Consider the following 24,285-nt stretch of genomic DNA (forward strand, 5'->3'; position numbering starts at 1 on the left):
ATAAGGATGTTACATGATGAACATTTTAACTGCTGCATGGACAGTGGGTCAGGATCTGATTCTATCCACAGAAGACACTCCCTGTTCTCAGCAAGTCTGTGTGGTATCTAACCTTAGCATCTAAAATTAACTGCAGAATTTATTCTTTTTTTATTCTTAGAAGAGCTGCAAAGTCATTAAATACCACTTTATGACTGTTAAGTCAGTAAGTATCATGCTATTATTCTTTACAGACAAAGCAGAATAAATTTGCACCACACTTTCCGATATTTTATTAAAGGCAAATCTAGAGGTTGAGGCTGAACACACACAGAAGGACAATGCAAATGTGCTCAAGTCCACACAAATGAAGGACTGACCCATTTCAGATACAGAATCAAATTCTGCCTCCTTCTGACTGACTTGCACCTCCCTCCTTCCTCTTCAAGAATAGTCGGATCCTTCTTACTTTTAAACAAATCTCAATCAAATTTAAAGGAACTACTCCTGATTTATACTGATATCCACTACTGGAAATCAATAATTAAACATCTCATTCACTAATTAGCAGTTAGAAAACAAAATATGAAGAGGTTCAAGCTGTCTGTTGAATAAGCCATATTAGGCTGAATTAACATTACATATTTTACTTTAATAGAACCAATTGAGTCATTCACTGAAAATACATTATAGACATTGGCATTTTTTCAAAAAAGATTTGAGCATTTTTCCCATTTCCCAGCCAGCTCTCTCTTCAGCCCTGTGGCTTTGCCAAGTACTGAAAATGTCTGCTTTTTTCTATTAAAAAAGTAATGAGAGAGCAACACTGAGGCTTAAGGTGCTGCTTCTCATACACCTGATTATGTACAAAATAAAACATTAGAAACTAAATATTTATCTCTGTAGCCCTAATTCAGGAAAAATAATAATCACCATCAAAACAAAAACAAAGGAAACCACTACTATATACAAGTATTCCCTAGGCCAAAACGAGCCCAGACAGGATTTGAGGGAGGTTTACTGCGTGCTCTCAGAAAACTGGGTGGTCCATAGATACTCAAAACACAAACCCCCCTATCCACAGCCCAACACTGAGTACTGGGATCCCTCCTCAACACCTGAATTCTGCTTGTGTTTACTCAGGACTAATGACTACAGATACAGACAGTAAGAGCTGGAGAGGAAATTGCCTTTACAAAAGCACCTGAACCAAAGCTGGGGAATGCACCAGTAGGGAAAAAATTGAAATGAGCTTGCCTTGGGATTTTGCAGGCACGTGTGCATTACATGTGAGAAAATTCCTCCCTTTTCCCCCAGTTTCTTGTTTTGCTGAGAGAAGCCCAATGACAGGACCACAGGCTGGTGGCCACAGAAGATGATAAAAGCCCCACGCTTTCTTCCTTGCCCACACTGATTATAGCTCATTGATTCCAGGCATCCCAAGTCTTTGCGGTGGGAGCAGAGGATGCAGTGCTGTTCCAGTGGCAGAGGGAGTATGAAACAGCCTCCGGGACCCAAGTTTCAATACACAGCTTTTGAAGAAATGCCAGGAGAGAACCAGCTATTTTTCCATACAGAAGCCTGAATGTGTTTATCTGCAGCTCACACACAGAACGAATAATGGAAGCACATCCCCAGGCACCAAAGACTGAATCCCAGAGGATTTTCTGCTTGCCTGTGAAACACCAGCAGGCTAAATGTTCAAAGAGGCCTTTAGGACACCAGCTAGAGCTGCGAGCAGCAGATGGTTCCATTGCTCTTTCTGGGCACACATGGATATTTCCTGACTCTCAGGGACATCTTCCTGCAGACTCTGAACTTAAACTTGATGTGACTTAATGCACAAGAAAAGGATGGCACTGGACAAGCTGTGAGACACCCTGGGCTGAGGCGTCCTCCACCCCACAGAACAGTGAGTGACCCCAGACCCCACTTCCAGGCTCTTCTTTCCTCTCCCCTTGGTCTTGGACAAGGAATTATCTAATCCACTCCAGTGTCATGCCTGCTCATAAAAGCAGGATCAGGACCTCCTTCTCAAAGACACTCCAATAATATCTATGGCAGAGCCGTGTGACGGAGGCTCACGAGGAACAGGCACCTCGGGGGCCAGGGACTACCTCGCACCTATGTACCTCTCCTACATTTCCAGTATGGAAAAGTCCTTTTTCTCTCCCTCTGGTTTTATTTCAACTCTTCTTGCCTTCCATTTCACAATAAAGAGAACACACTGACCTTCCAGGAAATCTTTCGCTATTGCAAAAGTTTGCACTTGTCAGCCTCACTGGTTGTGATATAAATCAACATCTCCAGAGCATAAGGAACCAGATGACTTTAGCTTTCATTTCCTAACAGATCCCTAGAGATTCATCTTCCCTCCATATTACTTTAACTTTGTCCTAAATTTGCAAGTTTCAATTTTTCTCCTTTTATTTTCCCCAGCTTCCAGACTATGATCTACCTTGCAGCTAAAACCAGATACAACTGCACATAGGAAAATATTGAGGAGAGTAATTGTAGCTTGCTTAGTGTACCATTAAGTACTTGTGCACCACACTGAGTAATATCCATTTCGAATATTCACTGTAGAATAAAAGTAGTAGAAAAAAGTAATACTCTAAATTCAATTATAACTAATTTCTTTCATAAGTAGAAATGATCCAATGATTTTTCTTTAAGTTATATGCATATTGTAATTATTTTCTAGGAACTTCCTGTTCCTGAAAATTTCCTATAGGATTAAAGAAATTTGTACACATAATTGGAATTCAATGTTTATGCTGACCAACTTTGAACTTCACAATTCCATTTACAATGAAATTATCCAGTTGCCTGCAGTTCCTGCACTAGAAACTAAAGCAACAGTTGATTTACCCACTTCACAAAAACCACCTTTCAAGATCCTCTGAAACACTTTGAAAAGGAACATGAAGGATGGGGCATCTGGGGAAGGAATTTCCACTGTTTTTCTTCAACATCTGTTGCTGCAGAAAGACTCCATACACACAAAACTCACGTCAAGAGCAACAATCACTGCTTTGGTAATCATCTTGCCAGACAATATTAAGAGCAGACATATCAATTTGCTTGCAAATTCCAGATTGATTTTTTATTTGATTTTTTTTGTAATCTCCCTGTGTATTTTCTAAGCTTTGGGGGAAGATATTAACAGGTGGATGCAGAACACAAGACATTCTCAAATGTATGCCAGAAGGGACAACGCTTGCATTTTTGCAGTGATTTCTATGGAGATTTTTCTTCTATCACTGTGAATATGCTACACTGAGTCTTTTACCTTTACAGGACTGGTGACACTGTATCAGGACAACATTTTTTCAAGGAGGTCCAAACTAACCTCACTCACAGCAACAAGCCAGCAGTGCTATGGACAACAGTATTAAAGGATTTCACAAAAAAAGGCTCCTAGAAGCACAGGACATGTTACATGACTGAATAAATTAGCTCTTTATGGTGCTAGAGCAACACTAAATTCCTAGAGTGCATTTATCCCCCTGGCAATGTCCCAGCTGGGAAAAAGAAAGTGTGCCCCAAGTACATTTTCCAGCCCTTGGCACTGGGACATCCTCCACCAGCAAAAGTAAAAGTCAACAGACTTGAATTAAGCTTTAAAAATAACAGCATTGGCTTTGCAAAAAAAAAAAAAAAATCTCTTAACTAATATGGGAGCAAAATTCCCACAAACATGTATGTGCCTAATGTGAAAACACAACAATTTCATTTAAGTTGCCCTTCCAGTCGTAATTCTACGTGAGACACAAGCAGAAAAAGTCAAAAACTCTCTACGTCATTCTAAAGACACTTCTGTCCTTCAATAACCAGAAGAGCACGAACAGATGCAGGATTAAAGTTCAGAGTCATTTTAGGCCCACAAAGTTTGATGAACACCGCATACCCATCAGCTGGGGACATGCTTCCCCTACAACAACCCCAAAGAAGGAACGAACTTGCTTATGTGTCAATAAAGAAGAAAAAAGCTTCAACATTCAATGGAAGGAAGCCCAGTTCCAGCTAATTTAGGGACTTCTCCATATACTACTTTCAGCTTAGACTGCTGTAAATGGCACTTTGCCTTAGGTGGGCAGGGTTCATTCCGGAGGATCTTTGGTGCTGGAGTAAAGCTACCAGAGCAGCCAGGGAGCAGAACATCTAATTAATAGTGCTGTCCCTTTAATTTCAAAATGCCTTGATTAATTTTTAACACTGTTTTTAATCTCTTGAATAATGTTCTGATCTTCAGCTGGAAGCTGAATGGGATCAGTTCATCTGAAAAGCAGAAAAATCAAACCTCACTGCCCCCCAGCTGTGAAAAAACTTAACAACCTGTGCATTCACATACAGAGGTGAAATGCAGATAAAGGCAGAAACTGTTAGAGAACATTCCCAGCTGCCATTTCTCAGTCTCCCATTCCCAAAGCAAGCCCACCTCTTACTTTGTAACTCTGCAAAGCATTCCCTGTTCATCTCCACTTGAACGCCTGTCTGACTTCACATGTATTTGCAAGGTGCCAGCCAGTGTGGTTTTCATATCCCGTCCCTAGATAGTTTTATTTGTGGTAGCAGGCACAACATAAAAATGAGACAGGGCTGCCAAGGCACACATGGGCACACAGAAACTTCCCATTTTGGGCTTGCAATAACATAGCACACTGACTGCTTTACTCTGCACATAGCTGCTCAGAGCTCAGCAAAATGTTCAGACAAGCAGACATCCCACACACCCCACAACTTCTGCCTCATCTGCTACAATGCAAACCCAGCAGGAACAATGACAGCAGGTTTTTAAGTCATTTCTGCATCATCCAGGCTTCCCTGCGCAGTGGCAAACCCTAAGTTCAGGATCCAAGTTCATCAAGTTTGCACTGCTGCAGCAGCCAGTAAAAGAATCATGGAATCATAGAACGGTTTGGTTGGAAGGGACCTTGAAGATGATCCCAGTCCAACACCCCTCCCATAGACAGGGACAACTTTCCTGGTTGCTCAAATCACCATCCAACCTGGCCTTGAACACCTCCAGGGATGTGGCATCCCACAGCTTCTCTGTGCCAGGGCCTCACCTCCCTCACAGTAAGGAATTTCTTCCTAGGATGAAGTCCTACTGCTGACAGAGGCTGGGACACTGCTGGTAACCTACTGCCTCTTGCTTTTTCATATGTGGAGAGGAGGAAGAAGCTATGCTAAAGCCAAAAATAATTGTGTGCATCAACCCTCAAAATTGCTGAGGTTAATTTTTTTCATAACTTCACAAGCCACTGTTTCAAGCACAATCTAAACATGGAAAATTTGAGCCTCGAGACAGTGGCCCTTCAGATGATACATGCATTGCAAAACAACGGGTAGGAACCAAAAATTCTTTTGTGACTGTATCTAAGAATGGATGCAATCAATGCAAATATAATCTCATCTATAAACATCCAGTACCCAAAACGGCATAAGATCTTCTTTGTTCAACACTTGTTCCCATTGTCCTTTTTTAGCAGCTGGTTTTCTTTCCTATGTCATGACTGAGTCACCATCCCTGGAGGTGTTTAAAAGATGTGTAGATGTGGCACTGAGGGAACATGGTTTAGAGGTGGATTTGACAGTGCTGGGTTAATGGCTGGCCTTGATGATCTTAAGGGTCTTTTAAACCTAAACAATTCTACGATTTCTGAGTTCCCTATCTTAAAATGAAGCAAAGAACATACTCATCTACCACTCAAAGAAATGACAGCTTGTCTGAGTCAACCTGCAGCCAAATTGAAAGCTGTTTGGTACCTTGCAGGTGTCTCGTTAAAATTTCATCAACTCAAGCACTCTTGATGGATCCAATGTGGGTTTGCTTTTGTTCTAAGGACATGTACTTGCTTTTCAACATTTAAGAAACCCTGTCCTCTTAACTCCCCAAAATATGACCTAGATAAGGTACAGTTTTATTTCAGTATTTTAATGAAAACCAAACCCAAAAGAAACCCCACCCCCAGCTCCCTCATTAAGGGCCTGATCCAACTCCCATTAACGTCAAGAGATGATCTGCCACTGACGCACTCGAGCATTGGCTTGGATCCCTAGATCATCAAAATTTAATTTCATCTACCAGTTATGTTATAGAAACCAGAGAAAACATGAAGAATGACTGAAAATCGAGCTAGAGTTGATTGTAGCTGTAGCTGTCACCAGCAACCCCCTATTTTAAACATCTGCAGGCTGTACAGCCTGTGTTGGGAGCAGCAATGCGTGCACACACGCACACATATATGGACACTGAGTCATTTGCAGGAACAGACAGTATAACCCACAGTTCTGAAACTCAATTAGGAAAATACTAGTTGGAACTAACAAGAGCCACATTTTGTTATAAAATCTAAGCTTTGCTGAACAAAAACTAATTTAAGAAACTGATGACATCAGAAATACTGAAGTTGGATAATTCTGGCAAATTGTATTTCAACCCAGGCATTCAGATACTCTTTATAAAGAAAAAGATTGTGCTTTTTATTGGCAACCAAGATTGTCAGGGGTACCAGGTCTCCTCCCAAGAATTAGCAAGCAGTCATTTCACAGAAGCAGCATCCACAATACAACATTTTTAATGACTCATACTGTGTCTACAGACTGAATACCATGGGATTCAATCCTCAACCAGCATCAGTAACATGAGAGTTCAGAAATACTCAAAAAAATTGAGCTGGTAGAGAAAACAACTTAGAGCTATTTGTGCCACTAAAACCCAGTGGGTACACTGAAATAAAGGAAAACACTTTCATTCATAAACAAAGCAAGTTAACAGGAGCTAGGTCTATTTTAGTGCAGATAAAGTAAAACAAAAATTAATTGAAAATAAATTTGTTATATATTTTTGTCTTGACTTGGCCACAAGAGCATGAAACAAAAATCATAAAAAAGGAAGCCATATGATCATGTAGAATCCCACTGCTTCAGCTAAGAAGAGAAAAGAGAAAAAGGGAGAGGGAAAAGAAATGCTCTTCCAGGAGTTAAGATCTCTGAGTTGGGCTGTGTTTTGCAGTCCCTCTGGCTTCTCTCCTATTTCCATCTACTCTGCCAGGAAACTGCTGAAGCTCCACAAAGCTGTTACAGAGACAGGACATTCCCAGACTGCCATTGTGCCATTTGGTGGAGCCCTTGCTAATTTTAGATTAGAGGAGGAACACACTAGGACAATTAGCCAAGAGCCACTCCTGATTCTTGCTCCAACCCATCCTCAGACAAAATCACACCCAAACAACAAGACTGACAGCAACCCTTCTAACACAAACAAAAAACAGAGGCAGAGGAGGATCCACCATGCCTTTTTTTGGCAGAATGAATCTTTTTGGGGAACATGTGCCTTTCAACCTCAGAAGTGAGCACTGGAAATGGAAACCCATTGCCCCTCACACAGAAAACCCACGTGAGATTTCAAACCAGGGACTATTTAAGGGCAGAGGGCACATAGGATGGCCAGGGAGCTCTCCCAAAGAGTGCATGCCACAAGAGATTATCCAGTTGCAGAGATAATAATATTTGGCATGAAATGGTTTGATAACATTCAAAACCACCTCCATGCTGAAGGGCAAGAGCTCTTCCACCTGTCCCTCCCCTCGGCACTGTCCTGCTGGGGACTTGGGTACAGCAAGGACAGATCGATCCCCTGGAGATAGGGACGGGAACCCACAAATAAACAAACATCATACCTTCAACAACACAACATCTACAGTCCTGTCCACCTTGGAAATGTCGCACAGGCTGTATCGCCTCTTGTGGCGTTCGTACATTTTGTCCAAGAAGCCGGCGGAGAAGCAGAGCCCACCATGAACCCTGGGCTGACCACGGCCCCAGACCTCTCACATCCGTGCTCAGAGGAGTCCCTGTGTCTCAGCACACCAGCCTGCCCGAGCTTCTTAACAGGAAAATGAAAATCCCAGTGCTGCGCCCGGCTGATAAAGTCTTCTCGGGAACAGATTTGCTTATACAGGCAATGCAGGAACTTATAGCACACAAAAGATATTTGAAGACAGCTTTATACATATAGGATTATTTTTTTTGCGACTGCTAAGAATGGTATCAGCCTTCCTGTTATAGTAATAATAATAAAAAAAATGTTTTCCAGACAACTTTGATATCCAAAAAAGCACCAGAATGAAAATCCTGCCCGAGAAGAGAACAAAAGCCAGATGTGTGCAGCAGGAACACTGACGCTCCGAACGCAAAGACAGAAGGTAGGCTCCGCCACGACGGGTCTAATTCAGGAAAAAAAACAAAACAAAAAAAAAACAAAAACAAAACAAAAAAAAAAAAAAAAAAAAAAAAAAAACAAAAAAAACAAAAAAAACCAATCTCCGTATCCAACGCAAATAGTGTCACCAAAGTGCTTTGTTTTTCACGCCCTCATGCACTGAAAAAAACAATAAAAAAAGTACTTTCCTCCTTCTGAGTCAGTTCACTGTTCACCAGGGAAGGCGGCTTGGGTTTGCATTAAGTTTAAATTTCTAATGACAGCACTGGGCAAAAGGAAAGAAAATAATGAAATAAAGCCACTCCTTCCTGATTTGGGCTGGGACGTCACTGCTTGCCTTTTTAGTCCTGCACCAGTGTTCTCCCAGCTTTCAAATTTACTTTGCAGTTGTGGGAGCATGATTCAGAGAGAGGGAAAAAAAAAAAAGAGGAGGGAGCAGGGGAAGAAAAAGCAGCAGCTTTTCTCTGCCAGCCTCTTCCACCTCTGCAGGCACTTGGTGTGTTTGCTCAGTCCAAAATGAGACTGAGAGCAAAGGGACATGTTTTTGGAGAGGTAAAAAGACTCTTCCTACTCCCCCAGGCCAGGTGAATGAAAGACAGTTTCAAGGTTAATGCTTTCCTAAAGCAGGAATGGAAACTTACAATTTAATCAATGCATACGGAAAAAAAAAAAAGGAAATCAGTCATTTACTTTATTCTTCGTTTGTTTGCAACACAGAGCAAAGATCTCAGCAACTAGTTGTCCAGAAAATACAATCTTCCCTCTTCTATTCTAGCCTGAAAGGCAGAGCTTTTTTTTCTTGGGGGAAAAAAAAAACAACCCTAAAGTTTTTCGTCTTTCTAAATGCCGGGGCCAGCCCCGCGTCTGTGCTCTCAATAGCTCATTCACATCAGCTGGGCCCTGCATGCTCACTGCCACATGGTTTCCTGTTTTCAAACTGCCCCCTTGCAGCCCCCTCCGCTTTCCACCCCACCCTGACCTCTCCAGGGATGAAATCTTTCCATACTTCCCTGGCTTTAGACATTCTCTCATTCACCGATTCAAAAAAGGGAATGGGGGCGGTTCAAAACAAAAGGAAAAAAAAAAAGAGAGAAGAAAAGGGGAAGCGGAGTTTTCAGTGACCGGGAGTTCGTAGCGACCAGAAATTGCTGCTTTGCTAGATGGAAAAGCTGAAAATGCAGAGATTTTTAATCCCGTGTTGCAAAGCAGGAAACGCAGAACTGGACACAGCACTTATCAACCCAAGGTTTAATCGCCGATCTCCAAAAGCCACCCTCGGTGGCGCTGGGAGAACTGGCCCGCCTCCTGCTGCTGGGATTTGCTCCACTCCTGGAGCTTAGTTTGGGGGTTGTAGGTCTTTTCACCCAGTCCTGTAGGGTGGTCCCGGTTCCCCGGTTGTATAAGGAGATTTGTAGCCACCAGCTCAAACTCTGGCAAAGGTGACTGAAACCCTGCAGCTTACCAGAACGGATAAAACGCAAATTCTCGGCATTTGAGTCCAAGATGAGTCTTCCAAAGGAAATCTAAACCCATCCGCTGCAAGCAAGCACTCCAGCTTCTCTCTCCCCAGTGCTACCCAGTCTTCTGACTGCCCAAACACATTGCACCACAGCCTGCCTGTGAGTAACACAGGAACTGACCCCCTTCCATGCCTGTTCATAAAACCGAAAACCGGGAGTTTACAGAACCATCACATGCTATCGTGAGCTCCTGGATGCGACAGCCCCAATCCATACAGTCAGACTACACACAAGCACAGCTACCCTACCCATTTAGCAGACTCAGTAAGCAAGTGAAGGGCATCTTTTCCTGAGGCTTGGTGACACAGTGGCCAGCCCTGACACAAAGGTCCGTCTTGGGCATCGCACCTGAGCGTGTCCTCAGGCTCTGGAGCAGGCTGGGACTCGCAGTGGATGAGCTGCTCCCGGTAAGGGACACAGGTACACTCTTACCTAGTCAGTGCCAGGGGTCTCCCCACACTTTCCTTAAGCTCCAGTCTCTCCCTCACATCCCAAAGCTTCATCTCCACCAGCTGAACTGAGGAGGATTCCTCTACGAGGCTCTTACAGCTACAATCCCTGGCTCAAGATCTCAGGCAACGACTCTGTTCTCTCTAAAAACAAGCAGAGCTTCTGCTTTCAGTATGAGGACGCACACAATGTGGTCGTACTTTGGGGACTTTCTGGAGCCACCAGTTTTCTCCACAAGTAATGAATCCCAGCAATCATGTGCCCATCAAGAAGAGGAATCAGAAATGGCTGTGACAGCATTCCAGCCCTTCAAACACTACCATAAAAGGCAGGGATTTCCTCAAATCTAAATTTACAAGGCAGGAACCCATAAACAAAGTATGTGAATTTAGTTCAGGTGTAGGAATTTGCAACAGTCACAGTGCTTTAATGATGCTCTAATGTTCGATTATAGAGCACCCTTCTTTTTCAACTGATACAGCAGATAGGTTTGTTTTCAAATCAATTTAATTACAGCTGCTGGTATACCAAGGCTGGATTTATCCAAACAACAACTGCGCAGCTCTACTCAGACACTCCATTTAAAGCACTTCACCTTTGATCCACAGAGTTCCTCTGGCAACCACAAAGAAAAGTCCAGCTGCAGGGCTCAAGCAATGGCTACCATGCAGAGGATACTGCCAGGTGAGCATCACTAACTGTGACAGTGCATCTTCCACAGAGATGCAAGATGGGTCCAGCTTGTAGCTGCATCAACACCCAGTCTTTCGTGGCTCACGTTACCTCACCCTTCTTGCAAGTAAGGGGAAATGAGAAACATCTCCAGTCACAGCAGATGGAAGACACGCTGGGAAATGTGCAGCTTTCACAGCAGGAGGCCAGTTTTCTTCAGCTATGCACAAGCATTCTGGGATAGCCAAAAGCCACAAGCAACCCACTGTGTGCTTTCATGGGGTAGCAGGGAACAGAAAGTTCAGGTGGAAGGTGCACACAGGTGGAGAGAGAGCCAGTCAGGGAAGCTATGCCACACTGGGTGACTCTGGGCACAGGACTTGTCCCAGGACTTGGGGGATATCCCAGGATTTGGTGCATGTCCTGTGAATCAAGATGATGATCTGCCTTACTCCGTAATTATGTGTCTTGATCTAGTAAAGGTTGTCCATTGAACTCTTTGACTCCCCTACACCTTCAGCCACAGAGGGAAAGAATCAACACAAACCTAGAAAAAATAACCCCTTCTCTCTATTCTATTCTCTTTTTAAATCTAAGCCTCCAAATCCCTAATTCCTTCCAACAGTTTTTAATGTGGTTATGCTCCTGCCTCACAGCCAAGATCAGGAGGCCAGTGACAACTACAGACACCCAAAGTCCATCTCATCTTCATTTCCAGACTTCACTGTTGAAGGTGGGGAAAAACATAATACAAACAAATAGAAGATAACGTGTCAGACAAACTCTCCCTTGGGAGACCATCACTCTCTTCCCACATTAGGTGGGGCTTTTGCTGCATTTCAGGCTAGAAATCTTGCCTTGCACACAGCCTGCCATCCACACAGGCACGCTGGGCAGACACAGAACACAACTCAGCCCGAACGAAGCAGAACAAAGGTTTCCAGTCTCTTTTGTCCAGCTATTTAAGGCAGTCCTTGAATGCTATACAAGTGTTTAGACAGTATATAATATTTATGCTCTGAAACACAATGTAACAGACAATCGAACGATAAAGATTAGATTAAATTAAAGAAACCCTACTCTAACAAGTAAATAATTCTCTCTTTTTTTTGGCGACTTGCTCAAAATGGAGCGGAGACGCGAGCAGCAGCCCCAGCCACCGGCTGCTGATGCGACAGTTCTGGGCTCCTTATTGAAAACATCTGGAAGCTCTGAGCCGCTTTGTGCAGACAGGAGTTTGAAACTGTCCAATCATTTCATATCCAAACCCAAGTCCAGCACTGAAGATTTCAAGGGAAGGAAAAGAGGGGGAAGAAAAAAAAAAAAGAGGCACTTGATCACACCATATGATCTGTAACTCATCCAGATAAAACTCCTCCTCCTCCTCCTCCACCCGCTAACAGACCTCTTAATGACAAGGAAATCATGGTTATCCTGAAACAGACTGAACTATTGTTATCTGTTTCGAATTACTTTTGCCATATCGTTATGAAACCCTGCAATGATGCAATCTGCAGAAATACTCAGGCGTATTAACTTTTTTAACCGCGGCTCTGATAGGAACTAATGGAGCAGTTGATGAAAGGAAAAAATTCTCCCTGTTTTAAAAAAGACAAAACCCACTTTTGGGCACTAAAACGAGGTGATAATAAATTCATCAGACAGTTAGAGAGAAGAATTACAATTTAAATTGCTCTTTTCTTAAAAGAAAGCAGCTTTTTGGGAAGGCTTTTTAAAATTTTACATTTCTGGCACTTGCAAGGATAGACAAACAAAACGTTTTTTTCCTAAAACTAAATAAGGCAAAGGAAATCTGCACTCTAATGCTGCAAAGCCTGTAAGAGGAGCACGTCCAGTCTGGAAGGGAGAGCACATCCATCGTGTCTGCAGGGAGGGAGGTCAGCACCCACATGAGACCAGACCGAGACGGACGCTCAAACGTGGATTTTGAAGCAGACCAGGCCCCTGCTGACCACAGAGAGCACTCACACCCCAGACCTTGATCAAGAGCCCTGGACGTTAGGTAAGGCATTTCTCATGTTTGCAAGAGCACTGCAACACAGAGGAGTTTTGGCTGATGCAGTCCCACCGTGCCTGTCTGCATCCCTGTGGGGTGGTGGCACTTCGGTCAAAGCTGCATTCCTCTGGCCATGGCATGACCCACCAGAGTCACACCAAGCTACAAGTGGCTCCAAAAGGCTGATTGTGATTTTGAATTTCCCTATAAAGTAGGGCATGGAAAGAAAAAGAGGGACATGGACAGTCCCCCACGACCAGACATCACAGGGATCCCACCTGCGGCAAATCCGTGCTACTCTAAGGGGGAAGGTCAGTGATGCAGCAACAAACCTTCACAATCCTGGTCCTAAAACACCTTTATATTCATCAGCTTGATTTAATCCTTGGGCAAATCATCCACAGTACCAACACAAGTTTTATTCTCCAGCCTGGGACTCTCCCAAAACTTCCTTATTCAAATCATATATTCACGCAAAGGTCTGGAGAAAGGCATTTCTTCATAGAGCAACACTTTGGGACAACACGACTGAGCTAATTTAACATCCAGACAATCCACTGTCCAGCTGCAGCCTGTGTTAGAGCTCAAAGACAGAACTGTCTAACAAAGAGCTAAAGAGCCGTGGGGGAATGAGGAGGGCTTGGAAAGCTGTCAGACATACGGATACACGGAGCGTGTGTTCTGAGAAAATACAAAAACACCTTGAGAGACCTTCAGCCACTTCCTGACCTTCCCTTTTTCTAATATTTCTCAGAGACCCAGTGTACATTTTTCAGGAATTTCTATTGTCCAAATAACCTTCAGAAAAATGCCAAAGCTTTGGTCAGCCACAGAGCATGCCCAAACATCCTTCCAGAGGAAGTCAACTGCCCATCTCACTGCTCCCAAATGGCTACAGGAGAAACACAACCCACACAAGAGATTAGCAACCCCTCAGCTGACTCTACATCACTTCGCAAGATCTGCTTCTTCTTTTACCAAAAATAACTGCAGTTGGGATGTCTAGCTGGCTGAAGTGCTGTGGGATCTTGGACCATGCCACAGATATTTATTTAGCATGTTATGGGAGTTGAGAGAAATACTTCTGCTGTCAAACACTGGACATGTTTCTTTGCTCTGTGAATTCCAACATCCTGAAAATAGGGAAGGGAAAACACGAGTGGATAAAGTGGGAACAGTCCCAAAGCAGGCTGTCAAGGAGCACCTGAACTCTGAACTGCAGCAACAAACCAGCTACACATCCCCTGTGTCCTCCTGTCAGCTGCTCCCGTGCTCAGGCACTTCCCACCAGGGCACCAGGTCTAATGACCTACAGATTGGGTCAAACACAAAAAAATGTTCTGTTATTCTGTAAAGAATAACACTATTTGCAACCAAAACAAGTGGATGGGAGATAATGCCTTGATTTCACAGCTGCCACAGCCCAGCCTGGAACTGCTGCTGAAGAAATGACATTCACTTCTCTGATCTCATCCAAAACTACAGTTGGTCACAATAGATTTGCTTATGTTTTCCTTTATGGTTTTCAGTTGCTGATGTGTAGATTTTACATGCACACAATGAGTCACAATCTTCGTTAATTACTGTGATTCCAATCTAAAGGCAGGATTACAATTTCTGGGATCTTGAAGGATAATGATATAAATAAAAGTATCTAAAAGAGTGAATTGCATTTATAGGAGTTTTCAAACCACCACAAACATTATACAAGTCACTTGAAATTAGTTTGCACAGACTAGCCCCCAAATACTTGAAGGCCTGCTCAAGCCCAATCAAGCAATGTCTAATAATTTGTCCTACAGAGGAGTTAAGGAAGAGATCATTGCATTTGTCTCAAATGCAAGAAAAATGGGATGTTTCATTAACTATAAAGTTCACAAATTCAAAAATCAAAGAAGCTTTTCATTTTTATATCATCCATAATAAAAAAGCCCATTCTGACACTATTGGGATAGATATAGGATATACGAAAGTATTGACTTACACAACTAAAAACATATATTCTCTTGTCCCATAACAACACATTCGAGAAAGACTGAATTTCTACGGTTCAAAATACGAGGACAAAAATTAGTTTGAGTTTTTGTTCAGGAAAACAAAGCACCTCACATTTCCAGAGTGCAGGAAACACCCCTGTATTCTGAAATGACCCCCACTGCTGTGGGCAGGGCACAGGAGCAGGCCTGAGCCACTCCAGGATGCCTCAGCATAACATGAGATCAGTGCCATGAGATGTCTGGTGGATGGTTCTATCTGAAGAATTATGTCTTTAGCTAAAAACAGAGACAGGGCAGCAGATTATGTAGATGAATTGGCGGATAAAGCCCAACAAAAATGACGTATGGCATGAGTGAGTGAAATTAATGGACAATATCAAAAAGACACATCTTGAACTGAGGAAATTATCCAACTTTTACCATTCTTTCATGCCTACAGTTTAAGGCACTGTAATGCAACTGAAAAACAGAAACGGGTCATTCAAATGAATAAATCATGCCAGAAAATGATTCAGCTTCCCTTCCTTTTTTTTTTCCCTTTCTTTTTTTTCCCTTTTTAACTGAAGTCCCTAGGACTCAGCCCTTAGGAAGCCCACACGACCCAGTGTATTGTCCTGGCCAGGCACTCTGTCAAAAGGGAAAAAGTTATCTTTTCTATCATCTTGTAATTGAAAATCTGGGAGGGGAAGCGGTGGGAAAGCAAAGCACTGTACAAAGGCTCCCATCACATTCCCAGGTCAGCTTTTTGCTTGGCTGCTAATGAAGGCAGGGGATTGAGGACACGGTGGCATTTGTTTTGCCCTTCCAATTTTTCTGTTTGCTTTGTGGGAAGGGGGATCTCAGCCCCCACGGGTAACTGAGATGCCCTGAGTGCAGCCAAGCCCCTCTCCCAGCAATAACAGACACTCCAGCTCACCCTCCTACCTACACCCGCATCCAACCAATATTTTCGTGCCCTCTCTCCATGCATTTGGAAACTTGAAATAAAATCCAATGCAAACTTTGAGAGGAGGCATTTGGAATCCAGCTCCCACCTGGGAGGTCTGCTTGAGGACCACATGAGTATTCCTTTGCTCACTGTTTTATCCGTTTCCCTGGTAGTCCTCTGTAAAGAATATTAAACAAACACGTCTTTACAGCTCAAGAGCCCAGGAGAGAATGTTGACCCTGTGGAAAAAACCCAGGTTTTATCCATTTTTACCCCACTTTCATCCCTCTGGACTAAAGATGTATATACAAGGGTAAGGATTCATTGGGTCCACAAAGCCGTCATTAAGGACTGCTACATCAATCCATGCTGAGTATGTTCTCCCCCATAGCCTAATTTTAGAAAGTATTTTTAAAGGAATTTCAGGGCATAAAACATGTATAATTAACAGCCAGATACGTGGAAGCATCACCATTAGTGAGGAATTTTCTCAACAGTTGATGCTGCTCCAGAAAAATAATAAAATATTTATTCTAAGGTTATAAACTAACATATCCTACACCTCTACCAGCTTTTCAAAGATCCCTCTCCAGTAATACTTGCTGTTGCAAGGTTAAGTCCTAACTGGAATGATGGATCCCAAGCCCTGCTCCTATGCCTCTCCCCTCAGTTAAATGTCAGGCCAATACACGTGCTCTAGGAAAGTTTTAGCAAATTGCTGAGCCTTTGTGCTCCCCTCTGTCATTCCCCACCTGCCAGAGCTGCTGCATTTCCATATATTTAATAGCTTTTTTCAACAGATAAATACATTTAAGCCAATGGATAATGATAAATGGGGCCAAAAATGTCAAAAAGCAGCATTTATGATATCCTGCAATTTCCCTGAGTTATCCTTCTGATTCACACTGTCCCAGGAGCTGCAAATTGCTGCGCTGCAGATAAGGAAAATGGAACATCCGAGATTTCTTGCCAGTGACTACAAGGAAAGGGTTGGTTTTGTTTTCTTGGGAAGAAAAGGGAAAATGTTCTGAAGTTTTCTCTTCAGGATAAAATCCAAAACATTTACAAGACTCAGGAGCACAAAAGCTTGCAGATAACCAGCAGAACTGATGCCAGTTCCATCAAAGCAAACTAGTAACAGCAACTGGGAGGAATGCAGACTATGCAGCATCCTTCTCTATAGAAAAAAACAATCCTTTCTGTTATGCAACAGTTAAATAATTTAACTGTTCCTAGTTATTATTCCTCAGCTAGTCTTTTTTGGCTATTATGCAGCACTAGTCTCTTCTGTTTCTGAAGTTTGCCTTTCAGAGAAAAGAAAAAGGCAACTTCAAAACATGCAAAAATTTATGAGACCCATATGTGGGATACTGTCATTATTCCATGTTTATAAGAGGATCAGGTTTTGTTAAATGGGCTTATTTAATGCAGACACATAAGCAAAAATACCCAGCAAAGATCTGAAAGCTATTGAAAGCAAAATATTTTCACAATTTAAACTGAAAGCCACTATATATTTTCGTGCAACTTTGTTTATGGCTTCTCTGACAGTTTATAAAGTTCTCCTAAGCAGAGAAACATCTCCTAGATAAGATTTTACCTTTTTGACTCTTTTCATCCTCATACTGTATTTAAGCTGGGCCAACCTAAAAAATCAATGGCTTATGGAAACATCTGTTGATACAGGCACACAATTTAGACTTTTTTCAACAGCTGTTGTTATTTTATGCTCTTTTTTGGCTAGGCCAGTTGGAAAGACTGGAAGAAAATACAAGTTGGGCTCCTTTCCCGACTTTGGTCTCTCTTTAGCGGCTGCAGTGGGCACCTCGTTCCCTCCCCTGTACTGGGAGTTTGGGGGAAAAAGGCTGAATGTCCCCCAAGTCTGGTCTTGCTCACCAGCCTCAGACAAGAAACAAAGGAAATACATCTCCCAAACGGGCACCTGTGTTATCTCACTCGCCTAAATACTGGCTTAAAATACCCCCTGCTGCTTTCTGCCCCGTACAAGGGACTAAAACACCCTCCACTGCCCATCTTCCTGGCTCCCATTTCCACTTCCAACAGCAATCCACAATAAACCCCAGGTTTGTCTTGCCTCCCCCCCTGCTATTTCATTGCCGGGATCCAGACATTTGCCAACATGCTCCGTAAAAGATAACACACAATATATTTTAAGGGCCAACCTGCCAAAAGGTATTTGGTGCTTCAGACAGAGCTGCTTCCCAGACAGAACACGCGCTGCTCACTGTAAGGCTTGCGTAAAAATGGAATGTACTTTTCTTGTGAATCAAATGATTACCTAACAAAAAAACCCCCCTGACAAATTCAACCAAAATATCCTATTTTCAACATTTAATTCAACTGCTAGTTGAAACAAGATGTTTCCATCTAAATTCTGTTTTCTTGAAAGAGAAGAAAACAACTTATAAAGCTTTTAAAGAGCTCCAATCTTTTCCAGTGTACATTCAAACTGTCAGGAGCCAAAGAAAGCCAATACCCCATGCACAGATTTTTTTCTTTCCCCTTGCTCTTTTAAACAGAGAGGACTTGTTTAATTTTACCTTCAAACTTCTTATTTCCCTGCCATGCACTCCCAGAGTCTCCGTCAGTTGTGCCAAGGCTTGCCCAAAAGGACAGTCATAAAAAAAACAGTTTAAACAGAAACTGCTTATCTAGAGGAAGGAGAGCCCCAGGTTTGAGAGCAGAGGAGATATTTCAGCATTAAAGAATTCTCGGAGCTACTCCAAGACACAAATTTTTGTTGTCTGGTGCACTGTAAGGATTTTAAGCCCAGAAAGAAGCTATTTATTTAGTCTATATACACAGATTTATAACAAAGGCAGAGGATCCATCTACAGTCTTCTGGGTGCTTTTTGCATCGTTTATAGCATACGAAGGAGACCTCAGCTTTGTCAAAGACAGAAAACAAGAAATAAACAAGGCTTGACAAGAAAAATCAAACACTGTCCCCCAAACACACAGCTATAAAAAAAAAAAGCCTTTTGAGATGCCTCTCGACGTCTCCTTAAAACACATTAAAACCCAGAATTTGCAAAATGCCCTAAAATCCGTTTCAGCAGATGCTGCAGGGAGGAAAGGACTTTCTCTCAGCCCTTCCCTTTGGAAGACCGTGGGACCCCAGTCTTTACAGTCGTGCCTCTGTTCAGTCATCCGCAGGTAGGAATATCTGGACATGATGTAAGCAACCTTCCTTCTCTTTTAAAAGGCTCAGAAAGGTATATCACCACCCTGTTTTACCCCTGGTGTGCAGGCATTGGAAGCTAAAACTTATCTGCCTCCTTCTGGGCAAGCAGATCAGTAAGCATTTCCTCACCTTGTGATGGTCAGCAAGTTAAAAAAAAATAATAGTGGAACAAAATACCGAGAAACCCTTCTTTAATCCCAGTAGATTTTAACAGCCCATCCCTTTCCATGCTTTTGGTAAGAATCAGTACAGTATTTTGGAGAGGCAGAAGAGATTTCATACTCCTAAACACTAGATCTCAGATTGAAACTAACGTTTCAGAGAACTGCACCTCCAGCCTTTGTAAATGTGTATTTTGGAAATATTCCTCCCAACCACTTTCAGGCATTTAGTATGTCCAGCTGTGTTAAGAAACCAAGCAAAAGTTCAGTGTCAAGTAAGTCAGGATTATGATCTTCTTGTGATTTATGGAGGTAAGCATAGTCTCAGACAGAAGAAAAACAAGTCACTTGATGCTAAGCAGACTCAGCACCAGGGCTCAGACTAATGAGCGAGCAAGGGCGAGGCTTCATTTTCCTGCCTCTTATCTCAGCAGCTGGAAGGACACCACAGGAGGAGGGAGAGCACAGCCAGAGATAGGCAGAGCCAGCCCCAAGGTACCTGCAAACACAGTATTGGTGTACTGGTGTTCCAGTGGGGAAGATGGAAATGCTCCAGGAGAGGGAGACACGTGGTATTGGATAAAGATGCACGTAAGAATATGCCCCCAAATAACTACGTGCAGAAATAAGGAGAAACTACTATTAAGTGGCTGTACTGGTGTCAGGGCAAAGTCTTTAGGGAGAAGTAATATCTAACCAGGCTGAGGAAACCATAAGCCAAGCATCAGGCCTTCTGCAGATCTGAAAGGAGAGCAGCATAACTCAGGTTCAACACAGAATAGCAACAATTCCTCTGTTTCAAACTACACAAACAGAAGAGAAAGCAAACAAGGTAATCCAGAAACATTTTCTCTCTTTTTTGGATTAGTCCCCTGGGCATGGCTACTGCCTTCATTTTCACCGAGTACATCACTGGCACTAACATGATAAACACAGCAAGAAGGGAGGGACCAGTTAAGTTCACCACTACTCAAGGGAAAATTCCGAAAGTTTGCTACATGAAGCACATACTTATTTAGGCATAAATGTAATGCAAAAATGAAGAAAGAGAAGTGGAAGGAGAACTTTATCAGTTGCAAGAGACCAAGTGCAAGAGAAAGCCTAGTTTAGAATTTGCTCCTATCTGCTAATTCCTATACAGCTGATCAAGTATATTTTATTAAACCATTGCAAAACTCTTTTTACATTCTTGTTACAGGCTCTGTGCTGGGGTTATTCCAAAGCAGAAGTTCAAAAAAACAGACTACAGCAGTAAAAAACCAAAGTGACAATGGAAAGGAGGTAAGTGAGAAGAAACTCTTATCCTTTGTCTCCAGCTGCTCTGGGGTCCCAATAAAAAAGTCACTCTTGTCCATGCTTTATACCTGGCATTTGGACACATCACCTCTTCTTTGGCATGATTTATGACTAAAGTCTTCTACCAAAACTCAGAAGTTTCCTTTGCTTGAAAGTTTCAATGAATTTGGTATTATGACAGAAAGGACAGCTAGCACTGCCCACGGCCAAACACAACACCAAGGCACTGCTCTGACCCTGGGGGTTTTACTTTTGACCTGCAGCTGCCTCAGCTCAGCCAAACCCACTCCCTTCCAAACTTTTATTTCAGATATCACATGCTGGGATACCAAATCACACAGTCCTTCTGGGTAGACTAAGATATTTTAATCACCCACTGCAACATTAACCATCTGATTTCACAGTGCCTGTCCACCACCACCACCAGTCTGTCCTGTACTACTGCAAAGATGTCCCTGCCAAGCCAGAGAGCCATCAGTCTGCTCAGTCCAGTCCAAGGATACTGCATGAAAAGGTAAACATTTAGTTATTACCCAGGCTTTTATCTCATCTGATGTTTTAACAGCAGTTTGAGCCCAGAAACATTCTGCAACACAGCTGAGTCACCCTGGGCCACACCAGGATGTGTAAGTAACACCAAGCAGAAACAGCAGAGATGCTGTTACAAAAACAGGTTTCCACCTCTGCATGACAATAATATAATAAGGGAAGGCAGACAACCTAAAACAGGTGGGAAAAGGCTGAGAACAGTAACAAAAAGGGAAATCTGTGAAAGGACCATGAGGCTACATGCATTTTGATTCCATGTTTCCATGGAAAAAGTTTAACACTACTTCTTTTCTTCTTCTTACTCCCATCATTCTTTTCATCCTTTGCTGGAAGTTAAAGTCAGAAATGCCGTGTCTGGATATTGCTAGAGCCTGCTTCATCAGTGACCAAGAGTTCCTCCTGTTCATCTCTCAGGCAGTTGTTCTTGTCTGTCCCATGACTACTCACAAAAGCCCAGAACAAATGTATGGGAATATAATTAAAAATCTATTTCTTATATTTATAAGGTTTTTCTCTAAGGTGGTGTAACTTACAATGAACTGCAAAAAACTAAGTCGACAGAAAAACATGAACAGTGGCCTGACTACACTGTAAGGGGCCAACTCTGACTTCCAAAGTATCAGAATGGAGCTGGATAAGTTCCTTCAGAAGGATAAAAACCCAGCGATCTGATACACCAAAGTATCCATTTGTCTTAATAATGCAGCCTCCATCAAAAGTCCACATTTGGTCTCCCATGCTATCATCTTAGTTTCCTCTATATTTAGACCAGGAGTTCAGTGTGCAGTAACCATGTCTACTGCACAACAGTTACACCACAAAACTTGTAAAATATTTCAAACACAAATAAAAGAACCCATAGGATAAAGGAGATTGGACCACTCAAAACCAACACAGTATTTTCCTTAGTAAGGTACAATGTTCAGTGCCAGCATTCCTTTGCTAGAGGAACAGTCTTATACATCCATTATTTTATGGAAAGTATGGATCCATACTTTCATGACTGCATAAAAAATTGAATGTATCAAACCACTGGAAGAGAACTCCAAACGCAGGATTTGCTATACTTGAAATCTGTTAGATCTGTATTTTACAAACTTGTAAAATAACAGTCCTGATCCTAAAAAGGGCCTCCGAAAACTACTTTAATACACTGATGTAAAATAATGTGAGTGAACCCCTTTGTCTGAAGCAAGCCAAAAGTGAGCACTGCAGAAGAACTGCAGTTATTAAACAGTTGTCTTTAATCTAAACCATCTCAAAAATACAGCAAGAATATACACACAACTCTGCCTTCGAGGCAACAGCACCTGGAGATGGATAAATAAAACTGCAGGTAGATCTTGACGATTTAACAAATGAGCGTGAAAAACCAGAGGGATAAACTGTGCAGCTGCTGCTGGGAGGCTGGCAGTCAGATGTTTTGTTAGAAAAAATGAGGAAATGATGAAAAACCAGAATATCACACAGCAATCTTTGCCTCTGAAGAACAGTGGCTGAAGGGGAAGGCGTAGGGGAGGAGAATTAACTCACCATCTCCAGAGATCAGCGGGGGCTGGCACCAGCCCCGTGGCCCGGGCGTGGGCGCCTTCATCTGCCCCCAGCCAGACCTGGGAGCAGCATCCCTGCGCTGAGCTGCGGATTTGGCTCCATGTCCACGTTCCTGCCTCCCTCCCTAACATCCGTGAATCCTGTGGCTGAGCTTGGAAACTAGTCTCTATGAGCTGAGGATTATCAGCATTCGGGCTACAAAGGCATCGGAACTGCAGCACCCAGAGAAATTCAGTGCAGGACAAAGAAACCTGCCACAACAGTTGTATAAATGCCTTCAAGGCATGAGTAATGGTAAAGACCAAACAAGAACCCCAGCCTGGTTTGAATTTCTTTTTCTTTTCTTTCCCCTGGCTTTTATTCTCACTCCCTGCAGCTTGTGCGGTGATGGCCAGAGCAGCCGGCGAAAGCTGGGGTGATGTGTCCTGCACAGCGATGAATTCACTCAGGGCTGGCCAGCTGACACAATTTCCTCACAGAGCTCAAAGCCTCTACTCAGAGCATCCGGGGCAGACACAGGATGCTGGTGGGTGTGAGAAAGGGCCTGGCAGATGACTAGCCCAAAGCCTTGACCCAATGGGTAAGTGTGTGTCAGCCTTCAGCATTAATGCCAGGCTTAGGACAGGCTCCCTTTTGGCTCAGTTTTTCCATGTTTACGGTAGTTACAGGACAACATTTACAAAGAGAGGGTTACATAAGTGATTTTAAAGAGGCAGGGTGAAAACAAAGGCTATCGTTAAGGCTGTACTTTCCACTGCCAGACCCGGCTCTGATTTGTTTCCAACACTTCAGCCACTTGCTCTGAAATTGCCCAAGCTGTTGAGGAGATTCCCATGCTATTCTGGAGGCCCTTTGGAAAAAAGGGATTTGCAACCCCCATCCCATAGTACATCCATATGTACACACATGCAGATGGAGAAAATGGACTTCAGTCCACACAGACAACCTGAATTTTGTCAGGTTCTCAGGATGAGCAGTTTGTTATAACGATTAATTCCCAAGAAAATAAATTGGAGCCTGGAGAACTATACCAGCCCCTTGTCTCGGGTCACTAGCAAGGTTCAGTAGTTTGGAACCATGAAGCATCACTTTATCTGGCACCAGCACCAGACTCTCCTCAGCACCATGCACAGGAGGTGGGTGACACTGTATACCTTGGCCAGAATTTTCTCCATTGATCTGCTGACTCCAAGGAAGAGAAACATGAGAGACTACAGTTGGGGGGGAAGGAAAAATCTCTGCATTCTTCACACCTTCTGTCCATCCCAACACTCATCTCAGTGCCATGTGGGTCTCTACTCTCTCCCATAAGCTCTTTTCCACCCCATTCAGTCCATCCCCTTCATCTCCTACCATCCCAGTCCCCTTCCTTTGCTCACCCTGCCAGACCCTGGCCTCGTAGCACCTTGCTCTTCTCCCTTTTCAGCAAAGCACAAACCTGGGGGCCTACAAACCACTGGGCAACAACAGACCTCAGGCTCTGTCCTGACAGCATCATCTCTCTTATCTGTAACAACTCCCAGGGAAGGAGATTTCCTAGCCTTCCTAGGTGGTCTTGCAACAGTTTTATGATGCTAACAGGATGTTTTCACAACATACAGCCTAAATAATCCTGGCAAATTAGCAAAACAGTAAATTAAACTGCACAGAAACCTGGGACTTTAATAACCACGATTACATGTTGGTAGACTGCTGGACTGCACAACGGTTTTCTTCTTGCTGCACAGAAT

The 24,285-nt window shown here is 43.0% G+C and overlaps 1 protein-coding gene across 9 annotated transcripts in view; it reads right to left on the reverse strand.

The window, feature by feature from the left end:
- AKAP13 (A-kinase anchoring protein 13) overlaps positions 1-24,285 on the reverse strand; it is a 205,971-nt gene that overhangs the window by 64,824 nt on the left and 116,862 nt on the right. For 2 of the 9 annotated variants that reach the window (XM_032122289.1, XM_032122286.1), the window contains exon 1: positions 7,668-8,453. The exons of the other annotated variants lie outside the window; for them this stretch is intronic. In XM_032122289.1, coding sequence (XP_031978180.1) covers positions 7,668-7,748 — 81 coding nt within the window. In that variant the 5' untranslated portion in view covers positions 7,749-8,453. Of the gene's footprint in view, positions 1-7,667; positions 8,454-24,285 lie in introns of those variants that run through there. 9 annotated transcript variants of the gene reach the window in all.

The sequence above is a fragment of the Corvus moneduloides genome, chromosome 13, assembly GCF_009650955.1.
Source record: "Corvus moneduloides isolate bCorMon1 chromosome 13, bCorMon1.pri, whole genome shotgun sequence".
NCBI classification, from domain to species: Eukaryota; Metazoa; Chordata; class Aves; order Passeriformes; family Corvidae; genus Corvus; species Corvus moneduloides.